Here is a 13,233-nt window from a genome sequence, read left to right on the forward strand (position 1 = left end):
CCTGCAAATAAACTTTAGTACCATCTTTCTAGATTCCATATATAAGTGTTAGTATACAATATTTATCTTTCTCTGACTTACTTCACTCTGTATAATAGGCTCTGGGTTCATCCACCTCATTAGAATGGACTCAGATACGTTCCTTTTTATGGCTGAGTAATATTCCATTGTTTATATGTTCCACAATTTATTTATCCACTCATCTGTTGATGGACATCTAGGTTGCATCCATGTTCTGTGCTAAGTCACTTTAGTAGGGTCTGACTCTTTGTGACCCCATGGACTGTAGCCCTCCAGGCTTCTCTGTTCATGGGATTTTCCAGGCAAGAATACTGGAGTGGGTTGCCATTTTCTCCTCCAGGGGATCTTCCTGACCCAGGGATTGAGCCCATGTCTCTTTATATCTCCAGCATTGGCAGGTGGGTTCTTTACCACTAGCACCATCTGGGAAGTCCCACATGTCCTAGCTACTGTATATAGTCTCTTGTACATCTTAAATATGGGTGACTAGAGGGCTAGGGGCCTTCCCAGGTGGCTCAGTGGTAAAGCACCTGCCTGCCAATACAGAGACGTGGGTTTGATCCCTGGGTCAGGAAGATACCCTGGAGAAGGAAATGGTAACCCACTCTGGTATTCTTGCCTGGGAGATCCCATAGACAGAGGAGCCTGGCGGGCTACAGTCCCTGGTGTCACAGGGAGTTGGATACAGCTTAGTGTCTAAACAATAAGAGGGCTAGAGGACAGTAGCAGACAATGATGAGGGTCTCCGAAGGTAACAAGCAGCCTAAAAAATGCCCAGAACAGGTCCCTTCTCCTCCTGAGGGTCCCTGTGGGAGTGCCCCACCCATATGATTCAAGAAATCCTAAAGGTATAGGGACATTGCTTATTGGTTTGGTCAAAGTTTTGACAGAGAAGCTTGCATTCAGTTTATAGGGATATTAAGGTGCATTTGGTGAATTTTGATAATTTCTGGGATATTTGTAATCTGGGACCATGAAATATCTACTGTCAGAGAAGCTGAGGACCTGGGAGCATGTTGGAACCTTGGAGCCACCTGGTTCAACTTTCTCAGATAGAAGGAGGACATTGTGGTCTGGAAGGAAAGGAGCCCACTTTCAAGGAGGAGGCGACCAGAGATGGGGTGGGTAAGACACGCCTTAGCACCCCATAGCACCCTACAGTCAGACCCTTTTCTGCAATATCCAGTATCTTAGGGCTGAGAGTTCACTCAGCACGGCAGATAAGACTCTGGCTGTCTCCTGGGAAGAAGAGTTTAGTTGCACATTTGCTTTGTTCGTTCCCCATCAACCCTCAAGAAAGCCAGCCCCGCAGGGGCTTCCTACCTCTTGGGGTATGTTCCATGCCATGTACACATGGCTTTTAAATTCGTCCATCCAGACTTCAGCCACCCTCAGGGCGTTCCTGCGGACATGGGCGGTGAGGTCCTCGGTGTAGGGCTTGTGGGCTCGCTCGATGTGGGCAATCCGCGAGCAGGGCAGGACCTCCACGCTCCCGCCACACTGCCACACCTGCGGAAGACATGGAGCCGCTCATCAGTGCCCAGACTTGACTCCGAGCCTTGAACCCAGACCACAGGTGACCATGAACAGGAGCTTGGGCACATCCAGCTCTCCTCACCTTGCTCTCCTGTCTGCAAAGGGAGTGAGACCTACTTTAATTCTACGCCTAGAACAGGAAGGTTATTGAGTCATTCATTTGTGTCTTGTTTCCATTTGCTCTGGTTACCAGCAAAGAGTTAATGTACCCTTCCTCTCCAGTCTTTCCACCTTCCTTCCCCCAAAGAAGACACTAGACATTTTGTGACCAATGATCTGGGTTCTCCTTGCTCCAAGTTAACAAAATCCTTGGTAACGGTCTCTGCAGCAGTGCTTAACATGGAGGGACCAGCAGAACCTCATGGAGAGACGTCAGATTACAACGGGCCATGAGGGTCTGGACAAGGATGAGCAATCTGCAGCTCATCTCCAGCCAGCGCCCTGCTCCCACTAGATCTTTCCTGGGCTCTGAGTTCTGATGGAACCCAAGGGAGGGGGAGGTTCAAAGAAAGGAATGATATGGAGCTTCTCTCTAGACTTCGGTGAGCAGGAGCTTCAACGGGATGCTGTTCAGCTTTGAAAAATAAAGAGAAATGGCCTTGCAGCCTGAGTGTCGAGGGGCAGTGTCCTGGAACCCCCGCCACAGTCATCCCAGCCACTCGGACGTCTAGCGTTCTGGAACATGCATGTCCTTTTGTGCCTTTAGGCCTTTATTCATCCTATTTTCAATTTTGGGCTGCCCGCCTTACTCTTCTCCTGCTGAAAAAAATTATCATCTCTCAAGATCTTGGCCACACTGTTGTGGGGTCTTGGCTCAGTTCTTGGGGCACAGCTGAGGCTCCCTCCTATGGCCCTCAAAACTCTTGACACCACAACTTAACCTGCTACTCTGTTCCTAGAGGGAAGAGTATCTCATTTATTTCTCTTCTCTAGCACTGAACACACAGCCTGGTACATACAGGTGTTTGGTAAGTACTTTTGGAATAAATATTTAAATGATTGGTGTATAACCAGACAATCAATCAATAAATGATTAGTGGTTAATAAAGTGGGATGGACCTGAAACACCTGATCAGAACTGATGAGTAAGACTTCAGAGAAAAGCAATCAAGATCTCTTAGTGGACAGCAGTGGTCATTTCTCAGGTATTGTCATTGAACAATTTGGCAGATGATATTTGCACCTATAACATGTACCCATCAACAACCACAGGTCTTTCTCTAAGGTAAGGTCAGTTTCATGTTTAGCTTAATTTCCCCCTGTGTTGGTTAGGGAGAGACTGCCTTCTCTCAGGCTTTTTCACACCAATTGGTCCCTGTAGGTAGCTAGAGTTGGAAAGCAAGGGACTGACTTACCACTTTCTGAGATTCTCTTGCATTTAGTGTATCATTTATGGCCAGTGGACTTCCCTTGTAGCTCAGCTGGTAAAGAATCCACCTGCAATGTGGGAGACCTGGACTCGACCCCTGGGTTGGGAAGATCCCCTGGAGAAGGGAAAGGCTACCCACGCCAGTATTCTGGCCTGGAGAATTCCATGCACTGTCTAGTCCAAGGTGTTGCAAAGAATCAGACACGACTGGGTGACTTTCACTTTCACTTTAGGGCCGATGGAAAGGAAACAAACATCCCCACTGAGCACCGACTATGTGCCAGCACTGGACTGTGCCGCATGGCGGTTATGAGCAAGGGATTTGAACTCAGTCTGCTGGGATTCAGATCCTGGCTCTGCTTCATACCAGCTGTGTGACTGTGAGTTATTCACTTGATCTCAGTGTATCTCAGCTTCCCCATCTCCAGTGGGGATCCTAATATTCCCATCTCATGAGGCCGCTGAGGAGATTAAAGTGCTCATGTGCAAAGTGCTTAGAAAGATGCCTAGCACATAATTAGCACTTGATCAGCCTCAGCTACTATTGTACAAATGATGTCCAGCAGAATCTTCAGAATAAGATACTGTGAGGTAGTGATTATTGGGCATGCGTGCATGCTAGGTTGATTCAGTCGTGTCTGACCCTTTGCAACTCTATGGACTGTAGCCCGCCTGGCTCCTCTGTCCATGGGATTCTCCAGGCAAGAATACTGGAGTGGGTTGCCTAGGGGGTCTTCCCCACCCAGGGATCAAACCTGTGGCTCTTACATCGCCTGCATGGGCAGGCGGGTTCTTTACCACTAGCGCCGTCTAGTGGTAGCGCCGCTGGAAGCACAGTGGTTATGGTCTCCAATGCCAAATGGGGAAACGGAGACCAAGCCTGTCCCTTGCACACGACCACACAGCTGTTACGGACATATCTGGACTTGACTAAAGCTCAAGGCAGAGCCAGTGCTTCCCCTAGGGTGACCAAGATTTGAAGGAAGTTTCCACACCCAGGGGTGGTTCCCAGGAACAGAGGAGGGAGTCATGGAAGGTCCCAGGCTGTGCATCTTTGTGTGCATGACCTCTACATTCTGGGACTGTGCTGATTTCCAATTCACGGGTTGCTCAGATTGTCAAGAAAAACCTTGTAAATATCATGAATATGTTACTGATAACACAGTCGGGGTATTCTTTGTGCAACCAGAATGGAGGCTACTAATTGACATATTTCAGCAACAACATAGAACATGATTTGTAACAAAGCTCTTTTATTCCAGGACCTGTTTCTCAAAGAGTCGGTCACCATTTCACCTTACAGTGGGCACGTGTGCCATGGTTCGAATCAGAAGGGTGGCTGCAGCACCTCCCATTGTGCCTTTGGCTGCTCAGTGAAAGGAGCAGCGTGGACTCTGCTGAGCTCTTGAAGCCACACCCCTTTCCCCATCCTGCAGCCACGCCCTCATCCAGACCTCTGCCGGGTCCCATCTGGACACTACAACAGCCTTCGAACAACTGCCCTCCCTCCTGCCTTCCTCCTCCAGTCTCTTCTCCACCCAGCAGCCAGAATGATTTTATTTTAAATTGGAGGATAATTGTTTCAGTGTTGTATTGGTTTCTGTCCTATACTGGTGTGGATCAGCCATAAATATACATATGTCGCCTCCCTCTTGATCCTTCCTCCCAACCCCCACCCCACCTCACCCCTCTAGATTGTCCTAGAGAACTGGGTTGAATTCCCTGTGTTATACGCAACTTCCCACACACTATCTGTTTTACATATGGTAATGTATATGTTTCAAAGCTACGCTCTCAATTCGTCCCACCCTCTCCTTCCCCCACTGTCCACAAGTCTGTTCTCTGCGTCTGTGTCTCTATTTCTACCCTGCAAATAGGTTCATCAATACCATTTTTCTGGATTCCATATATATGCATTAATATACAATATTTGTTTTGAAGGTGTACCCTGGATCATGTCCTGCCTGCACCTCACCCTTCCCAATAAAGCCTCTGAAGCTCCTGGGCCTGGCCCCTGCCCATCCCTCCAGCCTCATGCTTGCTTCCTGACAGTCCATGCTGGAGCCACGCTGACATTCTGTTTCCTCCAGCACTCTGGGTTTCCTCTCTGGGCTTCTGCACATGCCATTACATACCCACCCTACCCCTCTTCATGGAACATTCTCAGGGTGCCACTTCAGCATCACAGTTCTGTATCCCCTTCAACTAGGTTAACCTGTCATGTTCTGTGGCTCCAGCCCTATCGTTCCTGATCATGACAGTCTTGAATTTGCTTGTTTGATTATCTCCTCCTCTCTTTCAAAATGTTCTCCAAGCTCTTCATCTGATTCTCCTTTAGACAGGTACTAAATGGTGCCTAGAACAGATCATGGGTTTCCAGCAGAGGTGGGGTGGCTGGGCCGGGTGGGAGTAGCACGTGGTTTTTAAAAGTACAGGTTTGGAGTCAGAGAGAATTGGATTCAAGTGTTTTTCTCTGCCACCTGTTGCTGTCACCTTCGGCAGGATATTTCTCCTCCCAAGCCTCAATTTCACCCAGGAGAAGGGGACGGAGTGCAGATATGTGTTTAACCCTGAGCCTGCCTCCATGTGAGCTCTGCATGCATGGTAGTTGAGGTGGGGGCAGGATATCTGGGTCTATTCTGGTCCCATCATGTCCTGGTTGAGTGGCAGCTCTGGGGTGCTTCACCTCAGGTCTATGAAACCTGCGTAGCAGTGACTGCTGCACTGGGCTGTGGGCTCTGGAAGCTCCCGTCGTAATGCCGGGAATATTGCTAAGTCCTTAGTCTGCACTTGGTATTTTTAGGTATTTTATAATAACCATTATGGTTGCTATTGACTTCTCCTGTACAGCCACATTCAGGGGACAAGTGATTGCAGAGGAGTCCCGTGTCTGGCGAAGCCCAACAGACAACAGACGTGTTACCCTCCAGAGTGCCTGACCCAGCAGGGAGAGGGTCCTCTCCAGGGACTGGGAGCACCTGCTCACCTAGAAGACCTCTGCCCTCTTCTCCTCTGTGAAAAGAAACTCATCTATGGAGACCATCTGCCTTGTATATTGCCTTTGGGCTCCTGGAAGCTTCTGGTTGGAGCAGAAGAGTGTATTTGGCATGTTTGCCCCTCCACTTCTGGACCCTCCACAATGACCCTGAAATGAACAAGAGAAAGCCTGTGCTCCACGATCCTCACACGAGGAGTGACTCCACTGACCCATGACTTGACCGAGAGAGCAGCTCAGAAGTCTGCCCCACAGCTGATCTCAGAGACCCTCTCACAGATGGTAGACAAGTGATAGGGAAGAAAATCACTGGCATTTGGGTTTCATGAAAGATGATGCCCTGAAGCATCCACGGAGGCTTGGGAGGAACAGGGGATGAGGAAGTAAAAGGGTGCCAGGCCTGGGACACGGGTCATAGCTGGCATGTTGTGGGAGGTGATAGATAGGAGGCATTGTGCTAGAGAAGTAGGGCCACTGGAGGGAGGACAAAAGGGCAGAATGATGGCTCAGTATTGCAAGTTCTAGGGGGTAGAGATGCCAGGAGGAGGAAGGGCAAGGGTTGGGTATCAGAGCGGTGACTGAGGAACAAAGACCAAGGGTCGGGAATCAAGGAGGCAGATGAGGTTGCTGGGCATAGGAAGCCACTACCAAGGAAAACCGAATGTTTACCTTGTGTATTTGTGACCCCGGTTCGTTACAACAAGTGAGGTGTAAGCTAGCCTTATGGGCGCCAGGGATGCCCGGCGGCACGTCAGTCTGAGGCTGGACCTCGTGGCCTCCAGATGGGCACTGGGCAACGCTTCTTGACCACACCAAGTTCTTTCCTCGCTCTGTGCCTTTGTACCCACTACTGCATCTTTCTGGAAAAACCCCCTCACTTGTTACCCAGTTCAAATAGCACCTTCTTTCACCCACCCAGTCTAAATTAGATCCCTGTGAGTACTTTTAGCACTCCACCTTTTTTCTTAATGATACTTATTCACAATGCTTCTATTTATGCGTTTATTCTTTCAATGCCTGCCCTCCGCCTCCATAAAGGATAAGCTCCAGGAAGACAAGGAGCATGTTGTATATGCCAGCACCAAGCACTTAGTACATGTTCAATAACTGTGATTTGAATGAGTGGTTCCAGCAATCCCAGAGCCCTGGGCTTGCACTAACCATACAGAGGGGCGGTTTAACTCGCTCAGCTGGCTCCTCTAATAAAGGCCATAAACATAAAATGTGCCAGATTTTACTGAACACAATGACTTCCTTCAAACCCAAGTGGTTTTTCAGCAAAGCTCTGACATTTAAGTGCAGGCTGCTGCAACTGAGGAGAGTTACTTTGGCTGCAGAGCTTAAATTACCATCGTAAAACCTGGGAAGTTATCAAACGAGTCTGGGAGATCACAGGCGGTTTTGTCTTACGGAGCCATGAACTCAGTGTAGGGAAAGCCCCTGACCTCGCCGAGGCTCACAGATGCCCACGGGGGAGCTGCCAGTCTGCCCCCAGATGTGACTGTGACTGACAACCTGAACTGTTATAAATAGAAGCATGAGTCCTGCTCACCACCAGCTCTTCCCAGGGAGCCCTGATTCTGCGATTGTTTCAGAAAAACTTGGTGCATCTACCTGGGGACTGCAAGAAAGCACGAAGGTCTTGGGGGCTGGTGGAGAGAGTGTGGCTCCTGCCTCTGTCACACATTAGCCTTCGGACTAGGACTTGTCCTTGGATGTCAGGTCCCTTCTTATTGGGGCAACTGGCAGGTTTAAAAGAGATGATATATGAAAAGCTCCCACTAGGATAGACAGCCATCTAGTAGGTTCGTAGGAAAGATCAGGTTCCTTTCTCTTCCTGGGACTGGGAGCTGCCAATACAAGGTCAGGGTCAGAAGGCTGAATTTATGTCCTGTTTGCCAGTTACATAAACAGACCTGTTTCCGTCCCAAGCCCCTGTTTTTCCCCGCTGCCAAATGGAGGAGGTGGACTCAGGGATATCTTAGATCACTTTTTCCTTTTGCATTCTGTGCTTCTGAGTTTTCTTGCCAATACCTCAAGTGATGCCCAGTATGTGGGACACAGCTGGTAGAGTTGTGAATTGGGAGCTGGAAAGTAGGGGGACACTGGAAGCAAGACGCCAGGATACAGTGTGACCACTCATCCTATTTACAGACCGGTGATTACTCTGTACACTTTGGTAGGAATAGCAGGTAACATCCCCATATTGAATCCATTCACTTATTAATGTCCTTCTGAAGCACTGGGTTAAGAAGGATTCTAAGGGACGTCCCTGGTGGTCCAGTGGTTAAGAATCTGTCTTGCAATGCAGGAGTTCCATCCCTGATCGGGGAATTCGGGAAATCGGTTGCTCCACATGCCATAGAACAACGAAGTTCACACACTGCAACTACCAGGCCCGCATGCTACAGAGCCCATGTGTCACAACCAGAGACTGTGTGATGCAATGAAGATCCTGCATGCGGCCACGAAAACCCAACACAGCCAAATATATATACATATTTAAAAGGATTTCAAGCCTCTGTCTGGGCTCAACGGAAAAGCATGCTACCATTTATTAGTAATATCTATCATAAGTAAGGGAATGAGGGTGGTGGCACCTTAGTCTTGTACTTCATGACCATGTTTTGCAGGATAAGATCCCAAATCCAGTCCAGCTTTTATCTCCTTATGACTTTTAATGAGCTATTCTCTCTTGGCAAAATAGTCTCACTGTTCCCTTAGCCCAGAAACCCTCCTTCCCACTCTCCGTCCATCCAAAACCAGCCTGGCCCTGTTTTCCTCCGAACTCCTGAAACACATGATTTGCACCACTCATGTGGTCCTTATTTCTTGGCTCATGTTGTTAATTACCTTTTTATGTGTAGCTGTCTCGCCTAACTTGGCTGTGAAATGCTGAGACAAGAGCTGAAAGGCAGGCTAGGGGGAAGAAGACGATGCAGCATGGAGGCTGAGGCCTGAGAATGGCTGGCCGGAGACCAGACACGTGTGTGCAGAGTGGTTGTAGGGTCAGAAAGGCAGGCAAACAAAGACTCTGACAAGGGCTGGGTATTCTTAAGACATCCTTCAATTTTCACCTTAGACATGGCGGGCATTTTACTCTATTTGCAGCCCTGCATGGAATTGAGAAGGAAAGAGAGGTCAAACCTGTGCAAAGCTAAGACAAAGGCCAGTGGTGGTCAGCCTCTTGCCCTGTCACATTTATATTTGTTTGCCTGGCCAATTCCTACCTACTTTCCAGGCTGCCCTACATTTATTAAATGCCTCTACTCTGCGTTACCACGTTCCCTATACTTCCTCTAGCTGTGTGTGTGTGGGGGGGGGGGGGGGGTGGGTGGGTGTGTGAGTGTGTGTACAATGTATATGTACAGTCTAAAGACATAACACAAGGGACAACTGTCTATGTACCACCAGCATAATAAAGAGTGCATTGGCAGCAACATCTTTGTGTGCTCCTCCCCAGCCCCAGAGGCGAGCCACGATCCTGAATCTTGTTAATAATGTCCTTGCCATCAAGCTCAACTACCGACTCAGTTTTACCTGGTTTTAAATGCTACATAAATGGAAGCATATTGTCTGCATTCAGCCACTTGCTTCTTGCCTCATTTGTTTTCATCACTATTGTGTTCCACTGTATAAATGTACAGACACTTATTCATGCACGCTCCTGGTGTCCCCCAGTCTGGCTGTTTCCCAGATTAGAACAGTGCTCCTTGGAATGTAGACGGGTCTCTTGGCACCCAAGAGAGGGCACCTCCCCGTGGATCTACACCACGGTGTGACTTCTGAGGCACGGGTCATGACACACATTCAGCTCTCCCAAGGAGCGTGAAAGTCTTCCAGAGTGCGAATCCTGTGTTCCACCCCCACCAGCACAGGTGAGCACTCATGCTGCTTCACAGTCTTGCCAGCAGCTGGCATTGTCCATAGGTGGGTGTGAAATTCACTGTTACTGTAGTTTTAATTTGCAATTCCCTGAGCACCAGTGAGATGGAGCTTTTTTCCCACTCATGGACCTGAAGCACCAGCCTGTGAGAAACGGCCCGTAGAGCCGAGGCAGGGCCTGGCACATGGCAGGTGCTTTGTAAACTGCATGGACCAAGGACTGAGAGCTGGGCCTTAGCTCTGAGTCATCCTCTGTGCACTTTCCCTGGTGCCTTCCCAGGTGTCCAAGGGCAGATATTTCATTATTTTCAAGTGTAAGGAAACATTTTTAAAGTCCGGCAATGCTTATTCTTCCATCAGAAAAACACTCCCTGGGGATCCAGTTTCCCAAGCCCTGCTTTTACAATAAAACACTGCCAAAGAGTCTTTTGGACAGAATTGCTACTTGGAATTAAAAAAAAATGATGCTTTTTCTTGGAAGGTGTCCCTGAAGGGGTCTGATTTGGGGTCAGCCCTAAGAAGCACTTGAAGCTGTTCCCCTGTTCAAAAGGGATTTTTCATAACTATCAGAAGGCAGCAGGAGGATTCATCTGGCAGAATTCCAGGAAGAGACCAGCTGGGCTGGAATGTCTGGAAGCTTTTTATGAAGAAAAAGTAAAAAGACTGTTTTGCGGGGTATTGAGGTTTGCTGAAATAGCTGTTTACCTATTGGAAACTCAAGGGCAGCCATGGCGCCAAGTTCAGAAAACCAGCCCATCAGAGACAGGGGGTCCAGCTTTTCCGTGGACCCTAGTGCTCTGACTATAAAGACTGGGACCATGAGAGTTCATTTCCTTATAGGAAATTCCAGGAGGATCACTATAAACATGTAGTCATTGCGATTAGAAGGTATCTTTCAATGGTTCTAACCAAGGAGAATTTATTTACGGTTACCTCAAATCTCTTATCAGCCAACAGCCCTGATTACTTATTGTCCAAACACAACTGATTTGATTGGACTCAAGACAAATGGAAGAAAAGAAAGAAGACAGGCCTGGTTCTATACGGGGTTGGGGAAGTGAAGCCAGGAGAAGGGGGTCTCCGTGGCTGTGGTTGAATCCTGCTGCTCACGAAAACCTGTGTGCTCCTCTACATCTCCCAGCCTCCCCTGAGTCAGGAGGGATTGTGTGAGCAGCTCAGGCCAATGAAACAAGAGGAAATTATAGTTGTCACTTTCGGGCCCAGATATTTAAGTGTCCAGTGAGGGAACCCACGAACACTTCTACCTCTTCCCCCCCCCCCCCCCCCACCCAAGTCCACTGGATGTTTTTGTCAAAATGACCTTGAATTTCAAAGATGGGGAAATCACAAAAAAGCACTCTCAGCCCTCAGTTGCCACTAGAAGAGGAGCTGCCCAGGAGTCCCTCACACCCTTTAGAAGGCTGTGAAGTGAGTGAGAAATAAACTTGTCCTGGGTTCAGCCTTTGGGGCCTGGGGGCTGCTGTTGCAGACTGTGATCATTTCCTTGGTTCATACAAGCTGCAAGCATGTGAGGGGCAAGGTGACCAGAGAGGCTTGGGCCCTGCAGCACGGATAACCAGGGTTCAATCTATCGAGTGAGACTTTGCCGCAGAAGGTCCAGGCATGGGGAGAGATTTCCAAGTCCAGATTATGAGTCCTTTCAGAGCAGGTCTCCACTAGGGACTGAAGATGCAAAGAGGGGATTTAGTTCTCAGTGGGGAGAAAGGGAACTGTTGGGGGGAAGGTAGGCATTAGGACTCCTATAAAACAGGCTATAGGGAGAGTCTGGTTCCAGTTCAGAACCAGAGAAGCTGCGAGAAAACCAAAGGAGAACCCAGCAGGCTGGAAAAGGGAAAGCCAGGGGCTTGGAGACCATGCATGGCTCAGTGTCCCTCTGACAGCCACAGGCAGCAGCCCCATGACGGCTCCACTGATCCTAGCGTGAGCCAGAAGTGGGGCTGCAGCCACACCTCCAGCCCTGGGCAGGTGACACAGTCTAGGCAGGGCTGATGCTCTGTGCAAAGCTGAGACTGCTAGGGAGGCTGGCTAGGTCCAGCCCAGGCGTTTCTATAGACCCAACGCTATAGAACCTTCCAGCTCTGAGACCGAAGTGTCAGCCACATTCCAAATCAGGGTCCCATTGACACGTGTGCTGTCTACTCTAATCGTGTCTTTTTGTTTTGAACGAAGATCTCTGGCCCCATTACCATCACCGATGCTGTCAGAGAATAATAATGAGCTTGACTGTCACAGAGACTCAGGGAATAATTTTATGAAATCCAAATAAAACCCTTCCCGTCCCTAGTGTGAGAGTCATTTTTATCAGGTAACTCAGCCCCTCCATTTACTCAGGAGTGCTCAGAGCCCTCTCTGGTGGGTTAAGCCCCCCCTGAATGGCTGTGAGCATCTTCTCCTTGTGGATGTATTCAGAAAAGCTCCCTCTATCCAGCTGCTATTCAAAGCTGAGCCCTGGGCTATGTTTAATTTATACTTTGCTATATGAAGATGAGCCACTTACCCATTTAAAGCGTTTCCTTTTTTATGTCTTTAATCAGTGGCTCTTTCCTCTTTCAGAAGTTTAATCTAATCAGAAACAACCTCCCACCAACACATATGTATGGCTCTTTAGCATGTTCCAGCCAAATTCAAATTGAAAGTCCATACTAGATGAACCCCAAAACACTGGCCCAAAGAATAAGCCAGGAGGAGAAGTCAGGAGGTCCTTTCTGAAATGCAGGGCAATCAGAATCACTGGAGGAAAGTATAATACACTGTCACCTCCCAGCGCAGTGGGGCCAGGTGACAGGGGAACCCATGTGTCACTGGGACAGCATAGGTGGGGATGTTTGGCAGACCCTGGGTGCAGACATTAGAGGAAGCTGTGTGTCTGGCTCAAGCATCACAGCCACATTTGGCTCAGAGGGATCCTTGAAGTTAACATTTAGATGATAAAAGTGAATATGAGATGCTGAACATTTTCTCATTCAGAAATATTTGTTCTAAAGAGTTTTACTCCACTGGAATTCAGATTAAGAAAGCAGTGTGCTGGGTCTTCACTTAAAGAGATTTGCCCTTCTCATACACATCAAAATGAATTGTCAGCTTGAGTTTCATCTCTTATAGGTGCCTACAGCAAACTCACATTAAAAATGGGATTTGTGGGCTTCTCTGGTGGCCCACTGGTTGGACTCCACCTTGCAATGTGGGACCCCAGTTTGATCCCTGGTCTCACATGGCATGAAGCATGTCTCAGAGCAACTAAGCTTCGTGAACCACAACTACTGAGCGTGTGTGCCTAGAGCCCGTGCTCCACAAGGAGAGGAGCCATCGCAATGAGAGGCCCACACACCACACCTGGAGAGTAGCCTCTGCTCCCTTCAACTAGGGGACGCCTGCACAGCAATGAAGACCTAGCACAGACAATAAA

General features: G+C 48.6%; 1 protein-coding gene across 1 annotated transcript in view; it reads right to left on the bottom strand.

Moving 5' to 3' along the window:
• GALNT18 (polypeptide N-acetylgalactosaminyltransferase 18) overlaps positions 1 to 13,233 on the bottom strand; it is a 343,041-nt gene that overhangs the window by 63,009 nt on the left and 266,799 nt on the right. Inside the window, exon 7 of the mRNA XM_065944890.1 lies at positions 1,345 to 1,530. Coding sequence (XP_065800962.1) covers positions 1,345 to 1,530 — 186 coding nt within the window. The remainder of the gene's footprint in view (positions 1 to 1,344; positions 1,531 to 13,233) is intronic.

The sequence above is a fragment of the Muntiacus reevesi genome, chromosome 9 (genome assembly GCF_963930625.1).
Source record: "Muntiacus reevesi chromosome 9, mMunRee1.1, whole genome shotgun sequence".
Lineage (NCBI taxonomy): Eukaryota > Metazoa > Chordata > Mammalia > Artiodactyla > Cervidae > Muntiacus > Muntiacus reevesi.